General features: G+C 41.5%; 2 protein-coding genes and 1 pseudogene across 2 annotated transcripts; 1 reads left to right on the top strand and 2 right to left on the bottom strand.

Annotated features, from left to right (window-relative positions):
• Positions 1-9,350: 9,350 nt before the first annotated feature.
• Positions 9,351-12,828, bottom strand: LOC121764925 (putative inactive disease susceptibility protein LOV1). The gene is made up of 2 exons (XM_042160958.1): positions 9,697-12,828; positions 9,351-9,608 (listed from the first exon to the last, which is right to left on the bottom strand). Exon 1 carries the CDS (start codon positions 12,555-12,557, stop codon positions 9,735-9,737), a length of 2,823 nt encoding a protein of 940 aa, XP_042016892.1. The 5' UTR covers positions 12,558-12,828; the 3' UTR covers positions 9,351-9,608; positions 9,697-9,734.
• A 469-nt stretch (positions 12,829-13,297) lies between these two features.
• On the bottom strand, positions 13,298-20,992 carry LOC121765589 (annotated as a pseudogene).
• A 2,961-nt stretch (positions 20,993-23,953) lies between these two features.
• Positions 23,954-24,421, top strand: LOC121765591 (RING-H2 finger protein ATL56-like). Its single transcript, XM_042161792.1, has one exon. It carries the CDS (start codon positions 23,954-23,956, stop codon positions 24,419-24,421), a length of 468 nt encoding a protein of 155 aa, XP_042017726.1.
• Positions 24,422-27,564: the final 3,143 nt, after the last annotated feature.

Raw genomic sequence — 27,564 nt, forward strand, 5'->3', positions numbered from 1 at the left:
ATAGAATACAAAATAGCAAGTCTGTATTATAAGCTGTAGAAAACAGATCAAGCAATACAACTCTGCCCTCTTTTCTTCCCGTGGACGTAGATTTACCTCAGTAAATCGAACCACGTAATTCTCTGTGTCGTGATCTGCGTTTTTCCTGCATTCACTAACATCAAATTTTCGCCGATTCATCACTGGCGCCGTCTGTGGGAAACAGAGAACCAAATTTGTGATAAAGCGAATTTTTGACCCTTTTTCCACCCCAAAAAAAAAATGCATGCCAGATCACATACCACCCGTAATACCGTTCGTGATCACCGTGAGGAAGCTAGTCCAGCTCGCAGGTCTGAAAAGCGGCCTCGGGAGACATCTACCTCTGGTTCTCACGAAGGAGGAACAAGCCACTCCAGGAGTCATCGCACCGAGTCTTCCCAGCAGCCCGATTTAAATGAAGCTGTCAAGCTGTTCTTGGCCGAGAAGCAGGAGGAGTTCTTAACCTTCCTGCAGAAGAGCCAACAGCCGGAGAAGACAACGGCGGATTCTCCCTCCTCATCCAGACATGAAAGTCACTACCGCAGTAGTGACGTGTCTTCCAGGAGAAAGAATCCTCAACCCCGACATGTTCCAGTTCCTCCTCGGTACCGGAACCACAGGAGAACTTCATCTCCTCCGTACCGAAGAGATGTCGGGTTCGCCATGTACGGAGCATTAAAGACTCCGTTCTCAGACGACATCACCCGAACTCCTTTGCCGCGGAACTACCGGACACCGTCAATGACTTATGACGGGCTAGAGGATCCTCATGACTTCTTGGGACGCTATCAATATAATATGGCGAACCAGGGTCTCAATGAGGTCCATATGTGCAAGCTGTTCCCCGAGCTGCTCATTGGGAACGCCAGAAGGTGGTTCGACAGCCTTCCTCAAGGCAGCATTAGATCCTACCGAGATCTAATGGATGCTTTCCACCGGAGGTTCTTTCAGAAAGCGGAAGCCCGGATCACTTCGGCTCAGCTGCTTTCCATTCGTCAAGGTCGCGACGAAAAAATCAGCGACTTTATGACAAGATTCCACAAGGAATGCCTGCAAGTAGACGATCTCAACGATCTGCTTATCATCTCGGCATTCCAAAATGGAATCCTGCCCGGAGCTCTCTACAGGAAGCTCGTTGAGTGCGGTCCGCAGACAGCTCAGGAAATGTGGGACATTGCGGACCAGTACTCCCGGGCCGATGAGGCAGACCGTCGCAAACGGTCGTTAGACAGCTCATCGTCCCGAGAAGACAGAAGGAAGCCCGATCATAGCGATCGGGGGCATCCTCGCCGGACTCCATTTGAAAGAATTCAAAAGGCTCCGGTGCAAGACAGATTGGGACCCCGTCTCAATCCCGAGAAGCCGCCCGCTCAGTTCGTACCGCTGAACAAGTCAAGAGCGGAAATTTTCGAACTACATTCCGATATGTTCGAAAGACCAAAGCGGATGACGAAATCAGCCGCACGGCGACCTCAGGATCAATATTGCTCCTTCCATCAAACCCACGGTCACGATACCGAGGAATGCCGAGATTTGGCTGCAGGTATTGATGTTCTTGTGAAAACAGGAACGTTAAAAAAATACCAAAGCAAGCAGCCGAAAAAGAACAAAAGGCAGAGAGGTGCGAACTGCAATCCTCAGGATCCGAAAAAGCATGAGGATTCCGAAGACGACGACGAGCCGCAATATGATGGAGTAATCCAGACTATTGATGCTCTCCCTGCCGGGAAGACTAAGTCGTCCCTAAAAGCAGAACGCAGAGGTTCCAATCAAGAGGAGCCAACACATAAAAGGCTGAAGAAAGACGAAGTGATTACATTTTCAGATGCCGATCCCGTCCCAGCCATCTCTCCTCACCAAGACGCTATTGTCATTCACGCCGGAGTGGCAAACAAACTGATCCACAGAGTATTTGTGGATACAGGAGCGTCAGTCAGCATTCTTTTTAAAGAATGTTTCGATAAAATAGAAGTGGATCCAGCTCGGCTCAGTCCGGCTCCACTTCCTCTGAAAAGTTTCGCCCAGGAGGACACCCGCCCTGAAGGTATTATCAGCCTTCCGATCACGGTGGGAAAAGCGCCTACAAGCTCCAATACGATGATCGAGTTCTTTGTGGTGAAAGCTCGGTCCCCGTACAACATCATCCTGGGGAGAGACTGGCTCAACACAGTTCGGGCCGTTTGCTCTACTTATCACCTCACCATCAAGATCCCCACTAAAGGTGGGATAGCGGTCATCCGAGGTGATCAAAAGAGAGCAAAAGAATGTCTGCAGATTGCGCTTAAAAGTGCCGAGCAATCAGTTCGGCACCATCAAGCATAGCAATCACAGCAACCGGAGTCAAAGGCAAGCGAGATGACCGAAGTCACTTCAGAGCCGAACTCAATGACCGTTCAGTTATACGAAGATGATCCATCCAGAACGGTCAAGGTCGGCTTCGCAGGAACGCCTCTACTCCGGGAAAAGACCATTCAGCTCCTCAAGGAGTACAAAGATGTCTTTGCATGGTCTCCGTTGGACATGACCGGAGTGCCCCCCGAGGTAATCACTCATCGGTTAAATATTGATCCTTCAATCCGGCCAGTAAAACAGAAGCAAAGACTCTTTGCGGCAGAAAGAAGCCAAGTCATCCATGACGAAGTCCGCCAATTACTAAAAGCGGATGTACTATTCGAGGTGAAATATCCTTCTTGGGTGGCCAATCCTGTGATGATCAAGAAAAAAGGAGGAGGATGGCGGATGTGCATAGATTTTACCGATCTAAACAAGCACTGTCCAAAAGATTGCTATCCCCTTCCGAATATAGATAAAAAAGTAGAAGCTTTGATCGGCTTCGAAATTTTCTGTTTTCTTGATTTATACAAAGGATATCACCAAGTGTTGATGGATGAGAGTGACGCTCCGAAAACAGCTTTCATTACCGATTTCGGCATTTTCGCTTATAAAAAGATGCCATTCGGTTTAAAGAATGCCGGAGCCACTTATCAAAGGATGGTAGACAAGCTTTTTCGGCACCTAATCGGGAAACAGGTTGAAGTGTATGTCGACGACATAGTTGTCAAAAGCAAAAGCACTTCGCAGTACGAAGGCAACCTCAAATCCACTCTCGACGTGCTCCGAAAAGCCAACCTCAAACTCAACCCCCAAAAATGTACCTTTTTGGTAGATTCAGGAAAATTTCTGGGTTGTTGGGTTTCAAAGGACGGACTCAAGGCAAATCCCTCAAAAGTTCAAGTCGTTCAGCACATGGCAATGCCGAAGTCCATACATGACGTGCAAAGGCTAACCGGATGTCTAGCCGCACTGAATCGATTCCTTTCTCAAGCAGCCGAAAAGCAACTGCCGTTCTTCAAGGTGTTGAAAAAGGCACCAAAGTTCGAGTGGGAAGCCGAGCAGAAAAAGGCCTTTGACGAGCTCAAAAGTTATCTAGCCGAGCTTCCTATTCTCTCTGCTCCAACCGAAGCCGAAGTAATATTCTTATACTTAGCGGCATCAGATCAAACCATCAGCGCGGTGCTTGTACGAGAAGAAGGCCTAAAGCAGTTTCCCATCTACTTTACAAGCCGAGCATTAAGAGGTCCAGAAACAAGGTATCAACCTCTGGAAAAAATTGCTCTGGCGTTAGTAAATGCAGCAAGGAGACTGCGGCCATACTTCTATGCTCACAAGGTATGCGTCTTAACCGATCTGCCTCTTCGGCAAGTTTTGACCAAGCCAGAAGCATCAGGCAGAATCGCCAAATGGGCCATAGAGCTGGGAGAACACTCAATCGAGTACCTACCTCGGAAAGCCATCAAGGGACAAGCCTTGGCAGATTTTCTTACAGAAGCCAAGTTCGATCAAGCAATCCCTGTCATTGCCGAACAGAAAAAGTCTGCCAATGCCGAACTAGCACAGCCCTTGGAATCCGAAGTAGAGCCGCCAGACTGCTGGAGCGGATTCGTAGATGGAGCTTCAAACAAGATGGGAAGTGGAGCTGGTATTTTACTCGTCGCTCCCGACGGACACGAGGTAACCTACTCACTTCGGTTCCTATTCCCCACTACTAATAATGAAGCCGAGTACGAAGCCCTCCTGGCCGGACTCCAGTTAGCGCAAAGTCTGCTCGTCAAATCTCTCAAAGTCCATTGTGATTCACAAGTCATAGTAAATCACATGTTGGGTACAAGTGAAGCCCGTGACGAGAGAATGAAGAAGTATTTGGACAAAGCGCAAAACCTCAGCCGAAGTTTCTCCTATTTTCGGATAATCCGTGTTCCCAGAGCGGAAAATAGCCGAGCAGATACCTTAAGTAAGTTGGCCTCAGATCCGAGCTCAAAGGCGGAAGAATTAATGCATCGAAGCATTGATGAAGCCGAGGTACATTCAGTATCCAGCTCGCCGAACTGGATGACGCCAATCTTGCAGTATCTGGATCAAGGACAATTGCCCGAGGATAAGAGAGAAGCTCGGAAGATCACATGCCGAGCACTTCGGTACGAACTTCATGAAGGAGTCCTCTTTAGAAAGTCTTACCTCCAGCCGTTATTGCGGTGCGTAGGACCAGAAGAGACGGACTACATCCTCAGAGAAATTCATGAAGGGTCGTGCGGCAGCCACATCGGAGCTAGAGCTTTAGCTAAAAAAGTTCTAAGATGGGGATATTATTGGCCAACCTTGGTACAAGAAGCAGTGCAGCTCGTCAAGACATGCCCGAAGTGCCAAATCCATGCAAATATCCCAAGGATGCCGCAGACCGATCTATCCACTATGCAAAGCCCTTGGCCTTTCATGCAATGGGGCATAGACATAGTGGGACCACTTCCTCAAGCTCCTCGGCAAATGAAATTCCTAATCGTTGCCGTGGACTACTTCACGAAGTGGGTGGAAGCTGAACCATTAGCTGCGATAACGAGCTCAAAGGCATTGGACTTCGTCTGGAAGAACATAGTGTGCCGATTTGGCATACCCCACATCCTCATCTCGGATAACGGGACTCAGTTCACCGACAAGACGTTCAAGAATTGGTGCCAAGAGCTGAATATTCAACAGCGGTTCACTTCAGTCTCTCATCCACAAGCAAACGGACAAACGGAGGTAACAAATCGTATCCTGGTGAAAGGGTTAAAAGCTCGGTTAGAACAAGCCAAAGGACAATGGGTAGAAAATCTCCCTCAAGTCCTATGGTCCTACCGAACTACACCCACAACCTCCAACGGTGAAACTCCGTACAGCCTTGTGTACGGCACTGAAGCCGTAATTCCGGTGGAGATCGGCGTACCCAGTCCCCGAACTCTAAATTTCTCCTCAGAAATGAATGACGACGGACTGAGAGCCGAGCTAGATCTTGCCGAAGAAAGAAGAGAATTGGCATGCATAAAAGCAGCCAAGTACAAAGAGCAAGTAGCCCGATATTACAACCAAAGGGTGAAGAAGCTGCAATTTCAAGTGGGAGATCTCGTCTTGAGAAACAACGAAGTAAGCCGAGCAGAAAAGCTGGGCAAGCTCGAACCCACATGGGAAGGTCCGTATCGGGTGTCAGAAGTCCTCGGCAAAGGGTCTTACAAATTGGCTCACATGTCAGGAGAACAGGTACCCCGAACATGGCACATTTCCAACCTCAAGAAGTTTCATTTGTAAGAGACAGTCCGGTCAGTCAGTCTTGAGTCCTGTCCGGTCAATGTGCTTTATTTGGTTTGCTTGATCTTTGTTTCTCTATGTGCTTTTTATTTGCCTCTATGCGTTTTTGTCTGTGTTTTGTCTGTCTCTGTGCGTGTCGTCTCTTACAAATGTTACTGAGGTATCTTGTTCTTCGAAGGCTGATCCCCTTCTTAGAACATATATAAGCCAACGATTGTGAGTCAAAGCTTCTACAGAAGATACAAGACCACAATTCAGCTTAAACAAGCACTTCGTCTGAAACGAGCTGCAATAAAGCCAACGATTGTGAAGTCAAAGCTTCTACAGAAGATACAAGACCACAATTCAGCTTAAAAATCAAGCACTTCGTCTGAAACGAACTGCAACGAAAGTCCGATTCTCGCGATAAAACTTGCCTGAATTAGGACAAGGGAAAGTCCGATCCACGCGATAAAACTCGCCGAATTAGGACAAGGGAAAGTCCGATCCCCAAATTAGGACAACGGAAAGTTCGATCCGAGCGATAAAACTCGCCAAATTAGGACACAAGACGAGTCCGGTCAAAGATGTTTATTTCATCAGACCAAAGACGAGTCAGGTCAAAGATGTTTATTTCATCAGCCCAAAGACGAGTCCGGTCAAAGATGTTTATTTCATCAGACCAAAGACAAGTCCGGTCAAAGAAGAGTTCACTTCATAAGACCGAGGACAAACATCAACTTACCCCGTACCTTTATCCAGAATGCCGAAGTGATTCACTTCGCTTTCCGGGGGGGGTAGTGATGGAGTACGTACTAAACAAGCCCAACAGCCTAAGGCCCAAGAAAGAGTTCAGTTCGGCACAACCAAAGAATATTAGTCCGGCATGACTAAGGAGTTCAGTTCGGCCCCAGCCTACAGCTCGGTAAAAGCCAACCAATCAAACTCTGCTCTCAGGTCGGCATCAAGCTCTACTCTCAGATCGGCAAAAGCTGCTCGGCAATAACTCAGCAGTTCGGTCTCAGTATTCGACCGAACTAGGAGATAGTGGACTCATGCAGGATTTCCACCTCCACTACACCCACGATCTATTTAGTGGTGTCAAGCAGTCATTAACTCATGCAGGATAGTGGACCCATGCAAGATCGCCACGATCTCCACGACATCCACTACCTAGTAAATAGCTGCATGCCACGATCTAGGTCCTTTGTATAAATAGAACCTAGATCAGATAGATAGGGTTACATTCTCTCGATCTCTAGAGATAGAATACAAAATAGCAAGTCTGTATTATAAGCTGTAGAAAACAGATCAAGCAATACAACTCTGCCCTCTTTTCTTCCCGTGGACGTAGATTTACCTCAGTAAATCGAACCACGTAATTCTCTGTGTCGTGATCTGCGTTTTTCCTGCATTCACTAACATCAAATTTTCGCCGATTCATCAAAGACCATTCTTGGCTTCTTCAAACTGAGTAGACAATCCAACCATCTTTGAATCGATTCCACTAAAATCAATTCTTGAATAAGTAGGTTCACTATCTTCTTCAGGCATACTCGCCAGTTCAATAACGTATTCTGCCGCCATCTCTGTCACCCTCTCGACGAAGCAGTCAACACTCTGCCGCAGAGTCTGCAGATCTATAGAGTAAGACAAGTGACCTCTGTGGCTTTCGAGCTGTGGAAGAATCTGATTATTGAAATGGGATTCGAGTAAATCTTCGAATTCCCATATGACCTCCTTGATCCGGTCATCCAAAGCATTCACCTTCGTCCTGATCTTGCTGCAACTGGTGTCGTCCAACTTTAGCAGGACTGTCTGCAAGCGACACATGGCGAGGTAGGCTGGGAGTAAGATATTTGCAGAGGGAGAGGGCGTTAGAATACCCTGAATCTTATGCTTGAGGAAACTCGCCCCAACGTAAGCCGCCATCACACGAGAGATTTGTGGAAGCAACGAAGTTTGAGACGAGCGTTGAATAGTAATCTTGAGAAGAAAGGCCGCCATCGACCCTTTGAGAAATGGACTATCAAACACGGCAAAACAGGAAGAGGCGAACCGCGAGATTATTGGAGGGGGAGGAGCCAGCGAAACGCGAGACGACAGTGGAATACTTAGAATCGTGTTCTTGAGAGAAGTGGCTGCACCGTAAGCCGCCATCACCCGATTGAAAATATGAATGATCAAACACAGCTGAGGCAACGGCGGTAGGTGGTGGTGGTGGTGGTGGTGGTGGTGCAACGGCGGTTAAGTGTGGATTCTCTCGACAAAGTCAGCGCTGCACATGTATTGATTTGAATAGAACCATACCTACTCAATTAGTTAGCAATGGAAAATACTAATTTAAAGCAAGATGCGGAAATAATATTTTTCAATTTAAGGAGACGAGTATTTCAAGGATTATATTACTCTCTTCGTCCTTTATCAAGTGTCCACATTTTATCCAACACGGATTTTATGAAATGTAAATAAAAGTGAATTGATTAAGTTAATGGAATATGGTCATACTTATATTCACTGACATTTTATAATAAAAATGTGAGTGAATAAGTTATTGGAATAGGGCCCTACTTACTTTTTTATGATAAAATTCAAATGGTATTCTTATTATAGGACGGACTGAAATGACAAAATAAAACTCTTATTATGGGACAGACTGAACTTACAAATCGTAATAGCATGATATACGAGCATAGTTGTAACATAAATGACACCTAGATGTGAAAAATAGTATATAGGTTGAAATAGACGTTGATAGGTTTTTTCCCATTCTAAACTAAATTCAAATCATCAATATATCTACACCACTTTCTAATTTCCTATAGTATTTAAGTTTCCTTCTTGAAAATGGCAACAAGATGCATTTTGAAGATTCAAAATTTTATTGTAATTATAGAGGTGTAGGGATATCATAGTAGTTCTCTATTTTACCGAGGCAAACTGTTTCTTCATCTGAAAGGCCCAATACATAATAGGCCTAAAAAACTTGTGTATGTGACCATTTATAGGCCCAAATAGTGACTACAATGTTTTTACATGAAGCACAAGTTAAAATAAATAGTCTAAAGTCCCAACATGGTCCTTAACATATTGCGTTTTTTAATTTTGGTCAAAAACATTATCTTTTGAATTATTCGGATCCTCACATTTGAAATCGGATCACATTTGGTCCATTTTGGACGGTTCCGTCAAATTTTGGACGGTTTTAATTACCGGGTCATAAATCCGTCACTAATCCGTCACCAATTGGGAGAAACTGATCAGTCACTAATTCGGCACAAATCTGTCACAAAATCCGTCACTATTAGTGCAGATTGATAAACAAATTGAAATGTGCTATTTAGTTTATGTGCTCCTTGTTGAATAATTATTCTTGTTTGCTAGTATGAAACAAAATGAGCAACATACTAAATTGAATTATTTTAATGTTGATTTTATTTTATGACTAAATTCCCTCAACCACAAAGGCCGCATCGTGTTCTCGCGCGTATTAGTGACGGATCAGTTTCTCCCAATTAGTGACAGATTAGTGACAGATTTGTGACCCGGTAATATGACGGAACCGTCCAAAATGGACCAAATGTGATCCGATTTCAAATGTGAGGGACCGAATAATTCAAAAGATAATGTTTTGGACCAAATAAAAAAAATGCAATATATTAAAGACCATTTTGAGACTTTAGTCGAACAGATACTACAAGAATTTTATCTACGTCCATAAATTGCTCATGTAATATTTTCACACAAATCAAACATAATTTAACATTCAGTTTTGAAAAATCCTTAGAGTCAGGAAATTACATGGCAATATATAATCCTTGAATTACATGCAACGTTTTCACACAAATCAAACATAATTTAACATTCATGTTTCATAATCCTCAACAAAATCCAACAAATCACTATCCTTAGATTCAGGAAAATACATGGCAATACAATTGAAATGATGGGATAGCGCGGCGTCTCACCCCTTCTGATGTCTCATTTGCCTAAAGCACACTTGCAACAATAAATCATAAGCACAAACACCTTAGTTAAGAAAGAAATGAATTGATTAAATGAAATAGGAAGGTGAACCTCTCGATCTAGCTGAGACTCTTGCTACGACTTCTCTTCTAAAGGTAAGAAGTGCCCAAATCAACTTTAAAGCCATCGTGATGTAATAGCATGGCGGAAGGGATAACACCGAGGCTGCAGTTAAGCAACTCAATTGTAGGCGTTGTATCCGTTGAGGGATCACGCGTCCAATCGAGTTGTTTGAATTTGTAGCAATGCCGAATGCTTAGCATCTCAAGCTTTGGGAGGCTTCCATGTTGAGCTCTCCATCGCTCCAAATCAGTGTCTTCAATTACAAGTACCTCGAGTTTCAAAAAACTCTCGGATTTTATATCCCACTCTGGACCTCGAAAGGCGTACTCTTCTATCATGAGATCGGTAAGATTTGGTAGCAGCGAACCAATGTCATTCATGTACTCCCATGGGCACCCTATCCCACTCAGTTGCAGATATGTCAAACTTGATGGGAACATTCGAAGAGGAACCATAAACACATATTTCATCTCAGGGTTCCTTACAATATATGAAAGTCGCTCCAAATTCTTGAGTTCTTCTGATATATAACCCAAGCCACTTAGTGCGTTGAACCAATCATCATCATCATAAGGCTTCAACTCCACGCAGATTATCATTTCCTTTAAGTTAGGAATTCTTCGGAGAACTTCTCTAGTGCAACTCTTTGCACTCACACCGCGAAGGCCGGTGAGTTTCTCCAAAGTAGCATCAGAATTAGGGGTTGGTAGGTCTCTTCCCAAGATTTCAATATGTCGTAGTTCTTGCATATTCCATATTTCCACCGGAACAAATGAATGACCTCCACGCTTTTTAATGTTCATATGTTGTCCGACATTCAAGGTTTCAAGTTGAAAAAGGTTGGATATAGATGTAGGGAGCTCGTTGTTGCAAGTCAGGGAAAGGTACTTTAAACACACAAGTTTCAGAATTTCAAGTGGAACATGGTAAAATCTGACCCTAAGAGCATCTAGTACCCATAGCAACTTGTAATCCATGGCATGTATTGACACTGGATATTGGTGATAAGGACCAAGACAAAGGAGAGAACGGATGGTGGATGCACAATCACTTTTTATAGAATCACACACTTGTTCGAAGGAAAATAAAGTGTTGCAATGGGCACCCAAACGACGCTGGTCTTTCATAACATCATCGCAACTTTGTAAAACATGCAAAAACTTGATTTTACTAGCTTCTTTTCTACACAAATGTTGCCAGCAAGAATGTGCGCGGAACGCGCTCTTTGATAACAAAGATCCTAGATTTGCTTCGAACAGAATCATATGATATCGTATAGCAAGCTTTTCAAGACTTTCTTTCGTAAAATCTTCCAAGTTTTTTTCTCCAATCACTTCAAAAAATCCCTCAGCACTCATAAGATTGAAGATCTTTTGTATTTCAATATCACTATATGGAGGGAAACCTCCCAGGTAGAGGAAAAGCATTTTTAAATATTGTGGCAAGTAATCGTAGCTTGGGAAAAGTACCTCAGATATCTGATCATATGCATCCTCGAAGACGAAATTATGTTGTTTTTCAGCTACCTCGGTCCAGAATTCCGGGGTCTTGTCTTCTTCGGATAGAACCTCTGAAACTTTGACTATCATAAGTGGAAGACCTTCACATTTTTTGGCAATCTTCTCCCCCAATTTCTCGAGGTGAGGAGGGAACCCCTCTTCACCAAACACCTTCCCACCGAGTAGTTTCTTACTTTCTTCATCATTCAGCAAGCGTACTACTTGAAATGGCGATCCTTTATCCCCTAGCAAGCTTCGAAGTAAGATTGAATTATTCTCTCGGATAAACGATGGGGGTTCTTCATTAAATCTTAGCCTACTTGTAAGCAAGATTCGGACATTCTCTTTTGGAAATCTATCCATTAGCCGTCTGTCCCATTCCCATACATCATCCATCACAATAAGACACTTCTTATTCTCCAACCTCTCTTCCAAGACTCCAACTAATTTCTCAAAGTCGTCGTCGCCATCCTCTCCTTGGGTAAGCATTTGGTCGCGAGTGCTGGGATCCAGTTGAGCCAGAATGCATCGTAATGTTTCATTGGATTCACATTTTCTGCCCACTTTGACCCATGCTCGAAGCTCGAAATGTCTCTGAATCATTGGATCGTCGAATACTTTCTTCGCCAGAGTTGTCTTCCCAACCCCCGCCATGCCAATAACAAACATCCAATTAATAACCGCTACCCATCGCCATTCATCTTCTTCTGCAAGTAGATAATCCCGGACTCGTTCAAATTCATCAGATAATCCAACCATGTTTGAATCAATTCCACCAAAATCAATCCTTGAGGGAATCGGTTCGCCTTCTTCTTCAGGCATATTCGCCAGTTCAATATCGTACTCCGCCTCCATCGCCCTCACCCTCTCGAGTAAGTAATCAACGCAGCGTTGCAGATTCAGCAGATCTACGGAGAAAGACAATTGATCTCCCTCGCCTCGCTGCGAGCTTTCAAGTTGTGCAAGAATCTGATCTGCGAGAAGGGATTCGAGCAAATCTTCGAATTCCCATATGACCTCTTTGATTCGGTCATCCAAAGCATTCACCTTCGTCCTGATCTTGCTGCAGCTGGTCTCCTCCAATTTTAGCAGGGCTTTTTGTAAACGACACATGGCATCGTAGGCTTGCTGTAGGAGGTGTGGAGAAGGTCGGCGGTGGCGGATCTTGTTCTTGAGAGAAATGGCTTTACCATAAGCGGACATCATTCCTTTGAAATATGAATTGTCAAACACGTGGGAATAGGAAGAGTATGAGATTTGAGGAGAGGGAGAAACCAGCGAAATGCGAGACGATTGTAGAATACGGTGGATGGTATTCTTGAGAGAAATGGCTGCGCCATAAGCCGCCATCACCCAACTGTAATATGAACAAAGCAGAGTAGTGGAGATTTAGGATGGTGGTGGAGACTGAAGAGGGAGGAGAAATTGAGAATGGAAATTGTTGATGGAGGTGAAGAGGGAGGAGTTGCCTGGTAGGTGGTGGCGGGATATTGGAAACTGTGGGTGTTGAGAATTTTGAAATTGTGGGCTGAGCTGAGTCGAATTATTGGTCATCAATTGGATATTTCAAAAAATATTTATTTCAAATAAGAACAAATATGAAAGTAGTAGGTGATCCTTACCCAAAACCTTACAAGATACAAGTTGCAATTTGTTATATGAAGGATAATGGAGTATATAGATAGATTCTCGACAACTTTCATTGGTCTACAAAGCCATCAACAAGTTGGCAATAGGAAATAAATTTAAGCCAGCTGCGGAAATAATACTCTAATAAATTGAAAGAAATGAGTATATCACCGATTAATTCTCATGAAATAATAGTGTATTATGTTATGGGTATGTCAATAAATGAAACTTGATAACAATTCATAAAATTTAATGAAATATATTAACTAGAAAATTAAACAATAAAATTTAAATATTAAAAAATGTTTGTGAGGGGCAGCAGGGCACTGCTGTGATTTGTGCACAGCAGGGGATCCTCTCCCCATTCGAACCATCCTTACCGGTGGTCGTTTGAACGGCTCTAAGACGATCCACCTTCTCGTCTAGTATCTCAGGGTGCACTTCCCAGAAGCCGGTCTCGATTATGCTCCTACAACAACTGTCCCGCGCGACTCGCCAGTAGCACCTTCTTTGTTGTCCTACATAAACACCGGCTACAAGTTAGCCTTGATGCCACAGATAATAGGATTGAGGGATTGACACAAGTCATACATTAGTGATGGAGCTTCCATTTAATTACACAAGTCATAGCAGAAATAGGATTGAGGGATTGCCATGTTCAGAAAACCGGGTAATTTTCTCTCAAATAGTGAAATGAACCGATTCAGTAATTTTAGAGTTAACCCAACAGGGTCTACTCGATAAAATTACTTCTCCAAATAAATTCTTTGGAAAGACTGGCGGGACACTGTCCCTCTTAAATACCAGATTCCTAACAGAATTTATCAGTCGGTGTATTTATCACAATATAAAAACACCCAACAGAACCGTACAAAACACTACTACCAAACCCGCAAATAATATTGAATACAATACTACTACAGAAAATAACCCAGAAATAAATGCGGAACAAAATAGATAATAAAGAAAGAACACACCCGGAACTTTGATAACGGAGTTCGGCCAAATTGCCTACGTCTCTGAGCACCCTCTGCAGAGCCCACTTATATATTTAAATGGAGAAGAGTATAATTTGGGATGTTTACAAATGAGGGAGGAGTGCTCCTTTTATAGGCAGCCACTCCCCCCCAATGTTTCAATACCCACCGATGTGGGATATACAATTTGTTAAAATTTGACAAACTTCAACAAATCTCCACCTTGGCAAAATTTCAAATTCCACCGAACACAAATCTTCTCCACCCAAACAGACGACTCGCGGTGCTTTCATATTGGCGCAGTCAAGCGCCAGCTCCAAATCGCAGAATATTAACCAAGTCCAAACAATGTTCAAACTTGGCTCTCGTCACCACCTTGGTCAACATATCTGCAGGATTCTCCAAAGTCGGAACCTTTCGGATGACAATTTCCTCTTCTTCGAGAATTTCCCGCACAAAATGATAGCGAACATTAATGTGCTTCGTCCTTGCATGAAAGACCTGATTCTTTGCTAAATGAATAGCACTCTGGCTGTCAGAATATACTTCAAGTTGTTTCTGACCAACACCCAATTCTTTCAGCAACCCATGAAGCCAAATCGCCTCCTTCACAGCTTCAGTAATGGCCATGTACTCTGCCTCTGTCGTAGACAAAGCTACCGTTGACTGCAAGGTAGACTTCCAACTAACTGTCGCACTCGCTAAAGTGAACAAATAGCCCGTAGTAGATCTTCGCTTATCCAAATCACCAGCATAGTCGGAATCACAATATCCAACTGCAAAATGACCAAGTGATTTATCCTGCTCAAACAACAAACCAATATCTACAGTACCTTTGATATACCGCAGAATCCATTTCACAGCTTGCCAATGACCCTTTCCTGGATCATGCATGTATCTGCTCACAGTACCAACGGCCTGTGAAATGTCTGGTCTTGTACACACCATTGCATACATCAAGCTTCCAACTGCGTTAGCATAGGGAACCTTCGCCATATATTCTCGCTCATCTTCCGTATTTGGAGATAACTGAGAACTAAGTTTCAAATGAGGAGCAAGTGGGGTACTTACAGGTTTGGAATCATCATTTATACCAAAACGCTGTAGTACTTTGGTCAAATACTGCTTCTGTGTCAGCCAAAGCTTGCCTCCCTCTCTATCCCTTGTAATCTCCATGCCGAGAATCTTCTTGGCTTCCCCCAAATCCTTCATCTCGAACTCTTTACTCAATTGAGCCTTCAATCTGTCAATTTCAACTTGGCTCTTTGATGCTATCAGCATATCATCAACGTATAAAAGTAAGTAGATGTAGGAACCATCTTGAAGTCTGCGCAAATACACACAGTGGTCGTATTTGCTTCTTGTGTACATCTGATCCTTCATAAACTTGTCAAACCGTTTGTACCACTGTCTTGAAGACTGCTTCAATCCATACAACGATTTGAACAATTTGCAAACCCAATTTTCTTTACCAGCAACCTTGAATCCCTCCGGTTGAGTCATATAGATTTCCTCCTTCAGATCACCGTGTAAAAACGCGGTCTTCGCATCAAGTTGAGCTAGCTCCAAATTCAACTGCGCTACCAAAGCCAACAAAATTCTAATGGAGGAATGTTTAACAACAGGAGAAAATACCTCATTGTAATCAATTCCCTCCTTCTGGGCGTAGCCTTTAGCTACCAATCTTGCTTTGTAGCGAACATCATTTCTGTCAGGAAATCCCTCCTTTTTTGCAAAAACCCATTTACATCCAATTGTCTTCCTGCCTTTCAGCAATGGCATCAGCTTCCACGTCTTGTTCTTATGAAGAGATTGCATCTCTTCTTCCAAAGCACCTTTCCAACCGTCGCTTTCTGAACTTTCAATAGCTTTCGAAAAGATATATGGAACATCATCAACAACTGGAAGCGCATATGCTACCATATCCGCAAATCGAGCAGGTTTCTTATTTTCCCGCCTCGTTCGCCTGACTGCAATTGGCTCTGATTGCTGCGAAGGTTCTTGGGGTGGAACCTCTTCATCATCTGACTCTTCTTCTTCCATAGGAGAGTCATTTGTGGTGTTCGTAGTTGGGATCACAACTGCTTCTTCGAACTCCACCTGCTTCGGTGTATACTCCACCTGCTGCGAAGTATCACTACTATTTGGATTTACCTTATTCAACATGGAAGATTCATCAAAGGTAACATCCCTACTTACAATCGTCTTCTTAGACTCCAAACACCATAACCGATATCCTTTAACACCAGCACTGAAACCCATAAACAAAGCCTTCTTCGCACGTGGATCCAACTTTGATTCAGTCACATGATAATATGCAATAGAACCAAAAATATGCAAAGAATCATAATCAGTTGCAGGTTTACCGGACCATACCTCTAAAGGAGTCTTGCCATCAATGGCAGAACATGGCAAACGATTGACAATGTGTTGAGCGTATGAGATGGCCTCAGCCCAAAATGTCCTGTCTAGCCCAGCATTAGACAACATACAACGAACTTTCTCCACTAGTGTTCGATTCATACGCTCTGACACTCCATTCTGTTGTGGTGTATTTCTCACTGTGAAGTGCCGAACTATGCCACACTCCTGGCATATATCTTGGAAAGGATCACTCTTGTATTCTCCACCGTTGTCAGATCGGAGAACCTTGATCTTCCTCCCCATCTGATTTTCAACTTGAGCTTTTCATTTCAGAAAAATCCCAAGGACTTCATTTTTGCTCTTCATAGTGTACACCCAAACTCTCCTGGAAAAATCATCAACAAAAGTGACAAAATAGTGTCTACCTCCAAGTGACGGAGTCTTGGCAGGTCCCCACACATCTGAGTGCACGTAATCCAGAATTCCCTTCGTATTATGGATTGCAGTACCAAATTTCACTCTTCGATGTTTTCCCAGAACACAATGCTCGCAAAACTCTAATTTGCAAGACTTCGTACCTTTCAATAATCCTTGCTTGGCGAGAATTTGCAATGATCTCTCACCACCATGTCCCAATCGCAAATGCCAAAGCTTCGTCGCCTCTGCATCCTTCTTATTACTCGAAGTTGCAGTTGCTACTGTCCCAACAACTGTACTACCTTGGTAGTAATACAAATTGTTCTTCCTCACACCTTTCAGCATCACCAATGCTCCTGAAGTTGCTTTAAGAATTCCATCTCGCATCATCACAACTAGGCCTTTAGATTCTAAGGCCCCCAATGAGATGAGATTCTTCTTCAACTGGGGCACGTACCGCACATCCTTCAAAATTCTGGTGGATCCATCCTGATTCCGTAGCTTGATTGAGCCTATCCCGGCTGTCTTACATGGACTGTCATTCCCCATGTAAACAAGTCCGCCATTGAGTTCTTCGAAATCAAAGAACCACTCCCTGATGGGACACATATGATAGGTGCAACCTGAATCCAATATCCACTCGTCTGGATGCGATGTTGAAGGTGAAACCGTCAAAGAACAATCTGACTCCGCATCATTTTTACATTCAGCAACATTTGCATCTTGCGAAGCCTTTTCTTTCTTCTTCAACTTTGGGCAGTCTTTCTTCCAATGTCCTTTCTCATAACAGAAAGCACACTCATCTTTGGCAACTCGCCTTTTCGATTTGGACCTTCCTCTTCTCTCCTTTGATCGGCCTTGTTGACGACCTCTTGCCACTAATGCTTCATCTGTAACTGCTTTGCCTTTCATTTTATCTGCCTTTCGCAATTCATGACTATACAAAGCAGAACATACAGTATCTAAAGACACATTCTCTTTACCGTGGAGTAATGTGGTCTCCAGATGTTCAAATTCATCAGGTAGAGACGACAACAACATCAATGCCAGATCCTCATCCTCAAATTTCACATCTAAATTTAGCAGGTCTGCTACTAATTGGTTAAACAAAGTAATGTGTTCATTCATAGTGGTACCTGATCGGTATTCAAATCGGAACAACCTTTTCTTCATAAGGAGCTTATTCTGACCACTCTTCTTCAGAAATTTGTCCTCCAGTGTCTTCCACAATCTATGTGCAGAAGTCTCATTTTTGACAGCATACTTCTGCTCCCTGGACAGACACGACCGAATTGTTCCACAAGCTAACCGATTTATGGTACTCCAATCTTTATCATCTATATCTTCTGGTTTCTTTTCTTCAATGGCAATGTCAAGACCTTGCTGGAAAAGAGAGTCTAGAACCTCCCCCTGCCACATACCAAAATGGCCAGTACCGTCAAATATCTCCACCGTCAATTTCATATTTGACAGTGGAAACCTCGACCACGATGACGAAGAACTAGCCTTGTTTTCTTGATCATTACCCGCCATTACAGACTCAAAATAAAGTATTCAATATTACAAACAAATAGAACCAAGGACGAACCTTGGCTCTGATACCACTTGTTGAGAAAACCGGGTAATTTTCTCTCAAATAGTGAAATGAACCGATTCAGTAATTTTAGAGTTAACCCAACAGGGTCTACTCGATAAAATTACTTCTCCAAATAAATTCTTTGGAAAGACTGGCGGGGACACTGTCCCTCTTAAATACCAGATTCCTAACATAATTTATCAGTCGGTGTATTTATCACAATATAAAAACACCCAACAGAACCGTACAAAACACTACTACCAAACCCGCAAATAATATTGAATACAATACTACTACAGAAAATAAACCCAGAAATAAATGCGGAACAAAATAGATAATAAAGAAAGAACACACCCGGAACTTTGATAACGGAGTTCGGCCAAATTGCCTACGTCTCCGAGCACCCTCTGCAGAGCCCACTTATATATTTAAATGGAGAAGAGTATAATTTGGGATGTTTACAAATGAGGGAGGAGTGCTCCTTTTATAGGCAGCCACTCCCCCCCAATGTTTCAATACCCACCGATGTGGGATATACAATTTGTTAAAATTTGACAAACTTCGACATGCCAAACTAAGCTTACAATCAACTTGTCTCCATGCCAGATAACCTTTGACGATCTCACTGGATGGGTAGCAAACAGCACGGGCGTAAAAATATGGTAGGAGTTTCATCTCTTTTTGCAGGAAAGACTCGTTCCATCTCATCGTGTACGTTGAAGAGAAGATAGATACTATAGAAGAAACTATCTCACTGCACCAGAAGTGAAGGTGTTTTAAACTACAAAAGAGGATAATACGAACCGAGGCAACAAGATCGTAACAGAAGAGATACCTGCCACATCTTTGATACAGCTCGGAGTCCTTATTCAACACAAAGCTGAGAAACTACCAAATTAACTTGTCAAAGACACACACACACATAGTTAAAAAGAGATGATGTGGAAACTGATTAATGATCTGTACTCATCACTAACACCGTAAGCAAAAACGACATCCCTAAATGCTTCCACAACAGCAACAGCGCATGCATTCATCAGATTGAGAGCTTGTGCATATCATTTGGCTTCTCAAATTCATGAACATCAGAAAACCTACCATAATCTCAAACAAAGTAGAGCCACTGTGTGCTATTGTTTGAGCTCCACTTGAAGTAAGAAGTTACCTGTAGAAATGACAGCCATCAATGCGAACAACGATCCAGGTGGACAACATCAATCTGCTCTCGTATTGGAAAGGTTCGATGTACTCAGGTCTAGTTCTGTTCAATTTTTCACAAAATTGTCCTACCTCTTCATTCGATAACCACTTTTTGTCATTCCAAAATCTTTTTGATGCAATATTTTTTAAGTGAACTGTTAAAACCTTGGTGCAACAAGTTGTGACAGGGGAGCCATAATCTTCGTCCTACGCAATATCTTCAACCTAGTCACAATAAGAGATAGTTTAACTAGTGCAAGTCTCATTCATCTCGCATCTTCTAGTTAAACACAAAATTCGAGCCATTCTGCTCATTTGAAAATCAACAAGCACAAAGCCGTAATATATAACAGAGCAGCTCCAGTTCAGCATAGATCTACTGAAACGAAGAAGGGGGAAAGAAGAAATCGGATTAGCAACTACCTCTGTCTTGAGAATGCATGTACCTTGGCGAAACATCTCCGGAATATCTTTCTTGTAGTTGATGTTAAAACACTGGTAAAGCAATTCATTTTTGTCTTGTTTAAGAGACCCCTGAAACCACATTTCCACTTCAATGTACCATTTTCAACAGATAAATACACAATACAAACAAATTGAAAATAGCAAATTCAAACAATCTCAAGTTTACCCTCAGTGTGTCTTGTGCTTTCTCTTTACTCTTTCCACTTTTAATCATACAGGTTATTTGTGTGACCTGCCAAAAGGATAACAAATTTCAATTTTCTACGTAGCAAGACCCGAGCATTGTATATAGTTCAATGACAGCACCATTTTCCTGACAAGATGTAGAAATTTATCACGTAGATTTGCACCGATGTACACGAAAAATTAACTTACATTCATATTGCCGCCATGAAAGATATGCTTGAAGAACCTCCACAGATGCCCGAAATGAAGGGGCATATTTCAACTCTTTCTGAGGAAAAAGAGCCCTCCACTTGATAATATAAGTGGATGTAAAGAGAGACACAATAACAGAGAGTGTCTTGCTGCAAAGTATACTTACAGTCAGCAATCATGATCCTGATGATCTTGTATCATACTTCAAAACTCATTTGCACAATGCAATAAATCAAAGTGCACTTGGCAATCAAAGCCACGAATTTATACAGACTTTTTTGTAATAACGCAACAAACATGGAATAATGACACATCTTTATTTAGAGATAGTAAAAATTGTTTTAAATTCACCTGCCACGCCGATTGTAGAACTCGGTTTCCTTTTTGAATATGAAACTACAAACAACAAAATAAAAGTATGATAGACCAAACAATGGAAAGGGATTTGTATGTAAGATATGTTGCTGATTAATCACCTGTACTCATCACCGTAACCATACGAGAATATAACTTCTGGAAACTGCACCAAAGCAGCATTGGCACACTCATTCATCAACTCTAATGCTTTCTCATCATTTGGTTTGTCAAACTTATGCACTTGAGAAAACCTACATGAATGAAAGGACTTACTATTATGTCAAACAACTTGTCTACAAACTAGGTTTCACAACATACCTGCAGAAATCACGGACACGAACATGGATGATGATGGTGTTGGGCAGCATGATCTTATCCTCCATCTCAAATGACTTCACATATTTGGAGTTGCTATTTGCCATTTTACTGAATTGCACACTTTAATCTTGCATTTGCTTAAACGAATGGAAGGTTCTGTCAAATTTACCAACGCGAGAACCTACCAAAAGAAGAAGAGATAGTTAAGGAAAATATTGGTGATTAATATATGTTTTATTGATAGGAGAATACATGTCTAGAAATAGAATGATCTACTACCATAAATATTACTACTTCTATTCCATTAAATATACGTTTTTCTTTTTAGATTGTCCCATTATAAATGAAGCGTTTTCTAAAATGGAAATAACATTACTTTTTAATTTTTTTCTTTTACTTTATTCTTTCCTTATTAACTCACAAAACAACACTACATAAAATTTTGTGCCGAAACAAACATTGAGCCCTATGTCGACTTTCAATATTCAATAGGTTCCTCTGATTCTTGAATTTTGATGTGATTCCACAGCTGAACAAGATGGAAGACTATCTCCAAATGTTATTGAAGATTTGAAAATGTTAGGTAATTTTATAATTAAGAATAAGAAGAGATTTGATCATATATGTTGACCTTTTGAACATTCTGTTATAGAAATACTATATATAATTTGCTCTGGACTTGAGTTCCTTTTTTACTAGTAATGTTATAAAGACTCAAATTATTCCTAACTACTTATGCATCCAAAGTAGGAGCATAAAAGTCACCAAACAAGTCCCATGAAAATGATGAAAAATATTTTCATCTCTATATATATGATAGCCTTTGGTTTATAGGTATGAAAGGAAAAATCGCTAATAGATAGAATTTTTTTGAAAGCATTTTGGTCCGAATATTCTTATGGGTTAAAGTTGAAAATCCAGAATCCAAATATCCTACATAGAGATGCCCACCGGTTCCGGTTCCGGTTCCGAACCGGAACCGTGTCAATTTTTTCGAACCGGAACCGTCGCATTTGGAACTGCGGTCCGGTTCCGGTTCAAGATTTTTTGAACCGGAACCGTCACCGAACCTCCGGTTAACCGGCGGTTTCACGGTTCCGGCAAGAAAACCGAGGCGGCAGCGGGGGCAGCTTTTTCAGCCGGTTTTGTAGGCCAAAACCGGCGGTTTTTGGACCGGAAACCGGCGGTTAACCGCGAAAACCAGCGGGGTTCCGGTGCGGAACACGACGAACCGGCGGTTCCGACGGTTTTCCGATTTTTTTTTTAATTTTGATTTTGAATTCAAATTCATCCATTATCCCCCCATTTCATGTTTTTTTTTATTTACGTTCCGACGACACTTGTAAATTATATTACATTGTTGTATGTTGTATATTTGTATATGTATTGTAAATTGTAATGTATCGTTGTCCGTTACAACTCAAATTCAATAAAATTGATATTATTTTCACCTTATTCGTCTTATTTCAATTTAAATTATCCGTTGTCTTGTTCCAATTTATTGTATAAGTCCAAATTTTAAATTACATAGAAAAAAAATCGAACCGTGAAACCGCCGGTTTTCGAACCGGAACCGTGTAAACCGTCCGAAAACCGGCGGTTCCAAACCCGAACCGGAACAGTGAAATAGCCTCACGGTCCGGTTCCGAATTCCTATAAATCGGAACATGCAGTTCCGAACTGGAACCGCCGGTTTTGGAACCGTGGGAATCACTAATCCTACACCTATATAGGCCGACAGCCTGACCCAATTAACATTTGTTGGAAAGAAAGTAGGAGTATGATACTCCCTCCGTCCCGTGTTACTTGCACTTATTTCCTTTCTGGGCGTCCCAAGTTATTTGCACTATTTCCATTTTTAGTAAAAATTATCACCTACAGCCGCAATTGTTGACTTTGCTATACACTCATTCCTTAATCTCCGTACCGAAAAGCAAACGTGCGAGTAGCACGGGACGGAGGGAGTACATGATTGATATATTATTATATTATATCATAATTAGGATATGTGAACAAACACAAAAAGAAAGAAGAAATACGGAAGAAAAGTGGGGATGGGATCCCCTGCTGTGGTGGGAGCACAGCAGGGGCTGCTGCTCCTCACAAAAATATTTTAATTTTTTTTTTTTTTTTTTTTAATAATTTGAATTTAATATTAAAATATTTGTATGGGAGAGGCACAGCAGCCCCTGCTGTGCTCCCACCACAGCAGGGGATCCCATCCCAGAAAAGTGAACAACAGAGAAGCTAGATTGATTGAGGGAAATCAGGCGGGACTCGGAAAAGGCTTTTCAGTTGTTCCTCCGCCGGGGCCCCACACAGCACTAACTAGGAAAGCATTCCGTATATTCTAATCAAATACAACCACATGCTACAATTAATGTCTCTTTCTCCAACTATTATTAATATTAGTTGGACAACACAAACCACATCCTACTATTTCAGGACACATCACCCAATTTTTACCATACATGCATACAAATTAGGCCTTTTTTCTTTAGTTGCCCCATTTTTATTTCTTACTAGGCTGCAAAAAGTTTTTTTTAAGTCAGCGACCTTCAAATTTTAGGCGTTTTTCACTTATAATAAATTATGTAACATACTCCTATATAACTGGGTCAACCAAACGAAAATCATTTGTCCAGAAATTATGGTAATTAATCTACATTAGTTTCTTAGACCATTCATTAATTTTCTTCTACAGTTTATCTTTAAAATATACTTAATTAGTACTCCATGTTTAGAGAAGAGACAAAATAATATGTTTATATTAATTTGAGAGAAAATTTTTTCTAAAAAAATAAAATATAGAGACAAATTAAAAAAGAAAGTATAAATATGTATTATGGTATAGAGAGAGTACTTATCGATAATTACGGTGAGCAATGTTTGTATTATTTTAAGAAATATGAGTGCGAAAAAGATTAGTGGAATACATATTTTACGAAAACAGCCAAGGAAAATTTCAAAATTATAAGAGACCGATGGCCCACCCCAGGCCGCAGTGTAGCTTCGTCCCTATAAATATACCGTGTTAAACCTCATGAGTTGTTTTTGATAGAAGCATGGGATCCATATCAAAACTGCTCTCTTATCCCAACAAAATTCTCTCCACTTTCCTCTTCCAAACTCTCCCCAAACTTATCTACCTATCTCTATTAGCCCTATGCGTCTTCCTCAAACACTACCAAATCTTCACGAGGCGGCGCAGCTACGCCGCTGCGGTGAAGAGCACCCGGAGGAAGCTGCCGGACTGCGGCGAGTGCAGCATCTGCCTGGTGGGCTTCGCCGAGGGGGGCGAGTGCTGCGAGCTGGACGCGTGCGGCCACTCGTTCCACCGCCGCTGCGTGGAAACGTGGCTGAGGGGGTCCATCCCCACGTGCCCGCTGTGCCGGGCCGCGGTGTTTCCCGAGGCGGAGGTGGAGGAGGCCGAGTTGGAGAAGGAGGAGAAGGATTGGATTGAGAAGAAGTTTGCTTTGGCGTTGTTGAATGTGTTGGATCGTGGTGGATGTAATGTGAACGGATATTTTTAGTTTAGTGATTTGATTCATTATTCACAATTTGAAAGATCTCATTGTTCACTGAAAATTTACCGTAATTTACTCTCTTCGTTCATGAAAAATTGTCGCGGTCCGACTTATTTCTCCTGCTGTAGGTTTAAGTGACACATTATTAATCATTTTATTGAAACACATGTCGTTTATAGTGTAAATTTTTTAATTCAACAATGTTAGAGCACATTTTTTCCGAATAAAATCATTGTTCTCCTTCATTTATTAAAACTCATAGTTCAGCATGTGGAATTTGTGCGGAAGAAGAGAATAAGAATTTTTATATTATATTCCAGCTAAAAGTTAATTATAGTGATATTCGATTTTCTATATAAAATAGTACTAAGATGCAATCTATGATAGAGTAGATAATCTCATGAACCAAATCATTATAAGCTTAAAACATAAGTATTTATGTTATTTTATTGTCATATCGAACTAAGCAAACTATACAAACCTTAAGATTAGTTTAATTTACGATAATTCACAATCGGGAATATAATAGCATGGATTGTCGTATGATAGAGCAGTTCCCATCGCGAATCGCCTGATTTATTGAAATTATTTTGTCTATTTTATATTAATAATAAGTTTGTATTTTTAATATCTTAATTCTTATATGTCTATTTTATTAATTAATTTATATTTAATAAATTTCATATGCAAGGACCAACTGTAGAAAAAAGAGAAAAAAAAAAGTCAAATTAAATTTTAGTTTGGCACACGTTTTAAAAATGCCACGGCTGCTACAAAACAAAATAAATAAATAGTAGTAATATTTTATGGCGTCTCTTGTTACATGTGTCAATAGATACGATTATAATAATCTACGACATGTGTGGTTCGAATTCCTCGGAAACGAAACATCACAAACGGCAATAAAACATGTTATAAACGTAAAATGGTATCCAGATGACGAAAACAAATGTATGTCACACGTCTTCATAGGACTCAAATCTGGGCCAATCAAATATCCGATAATACAGTGTATCATATGGCACCACATATATTAGTCCAAAATTATTAAATTAAAAGAAATATATATATAAAAAAACAGTTAGATGTATTAATTCTATGTGATATATTTTTCTTTTTGAGATCCCCCATTCTAAATAACACATTTCCAAAATTTTAAAATATCAATCTCTACACTATACTAACAAAATAACATTACATGCAATCTCGTGCCGAAATAGAAATGCTCCACTTAGAATTGGACGAAGGAGGGAGTATATTTATAAGGAAAAATTAGAAACTTAAAAAAATAGAAGTCGATGAATTTTTATGAATGATCAAGTAATGAAATACAAGAATCGTATTATAGTATCTTCATAAATCAAACATGCGGGCATAATTTGCAATTTCATTAATATTCTCCAGATGGATCCATTGTCAGACTTTGATTATATGTGTGTGTTTTTAGAAATCTCATATAAATATATAATTAAATACGAATTAAGACATAAATTAAGACATAAATTAGCTTATGTTATGAGATGTTGAAAATGACACTACCAGTTCCAATAGTTCATTTTAGTATGACGGAGAACATAAAAGCACAAAACTAGATGAAAAGCTCTTTAAATTCAAATTTAGAATCCGGTGTAGGGAGAGACCTACTTCCGTCGCCGTTTCCGCATGCGGAAACGGTTATTTCTGCATATCGCAAATACATTGGCAGCCCGGGAAGATTTCTTCCAAGAAGGGTTCGACGCCACTGGCCGTCCCAGTCACACGACGTTCCAGAAATGTACTGCAGCAATCTGTCAGCTTGCTACTAGACAAACGGCGGATTTGTTCGACGAATACCTGCACATTGGGGAAAGCACTAGGAGAATGTGTTTGATGAACCTATGCAAAGGCGTCCGGGCAGCCTTCACCGACGAATTTCTCCCGAAGCCAAGCACCGCAGATTGTCAAATTCTGCTCCGACTTCACGAAGAAGTGCACGGATTCCCCGGGATGCTTGGCAACGTCGATTGCATGCATTGTCAATAGAAGAATTGTCCTGTGGCGTTGAGGGAGTCATACACGAGTGGCTACAAAGGCACCCACCCCACCGTTATACTCGAGACTGTTGCCGACTACCGGCTATGGATTTGGCATGCGTATTTCGGAGTCCCCGGATCGAACAACGACGTCAACGTGCTCAACCAATCCGACTTCTTCACCGAAGTTTTGAATGGCAAAGCGTCGGCCATCAACTTCATCGCTAACAACCGGCAGTATAAAATGGGGTACTATATTGCCGACGACATCTATCCGAAGTGGCCAACCTTCATGAAGACGTTCAACAGGCTGGTGAACGAAAAACAGGCTCTTTTTGCTCAGAAGCAAGAGGCTGCTTGCAAGGATATGGAGAGAGCGTTCGGGGTTCTCCAAGCTCGCTTCAACATTATCAAAGCCCCGGCTCGTACGTGGTTTATGGAGAATATGGTCGACATAATGTATACGTGCATAATCTTGCACAACATGATTGTCGCCGACGAAGGACCTGAGGCGGGAAATTGGTTCGACCCTGAAACCCCGGGAAGCTCTACCGCAAGTAGTCCGCCTCGCAGTGGAGTGCATCCGTCTATCCAAGATCGGTTGTCTATTCGGGCAAGGGCACGTGATTCTACCGCCCACGCCCAACTTCAGGAGGATCTAATGGAGCACATTTAGGTAAAATTTGGCAACCAGTAGACGCACATGATCGCCTTTAGACAACTATTTTTTATATTTTTAGGATTTTATTAATGTGGTTTTTTATTTTTTTAGAATTTTAAGTTGTAATTTTTATTTATTTAATGAAGTGTGTTTTTATTAATTGAATTTGTTGGAAATAAAAATAAAAAAAATGAAATTGAATGAATAGTTAACAGATGAGATGGTTAAGAGACGGTTAAGGGATGGAGGGTTGCATGTGCTGTCTCTTAGTTAAGAGATGAGATGAAAAGTACAGTGGGGCCATGCATTGGCGGACACAGGTGGAGGGATGGAAGGGCTTAAGCCCTCCCCAACAAGATTTTTTTCATCTTTTTCTATTTATAATTTTTTTGAAAAATAATGATAACAGTTTTAAGCCCTTCCAAAGCCAATATAATTGCAGACTAAATTGCTGGAACTGAATGATGTGAAGGGGC

This window comes from Salvia splendens, chromosome 14 (genome assembly GCF_004379255.2).
Source record: "Salvia splendens isolate huo1 chromosome 14, SspV2, whole genome shotgun sequence".
In the NCBI taxonomy this organism is placed as follows: Eukaryota; Viridiplantae; Streptophyta; class Magnoliopsida; order Lamiales; family Lamiaceae; genus Salvia; species Salvia splendens.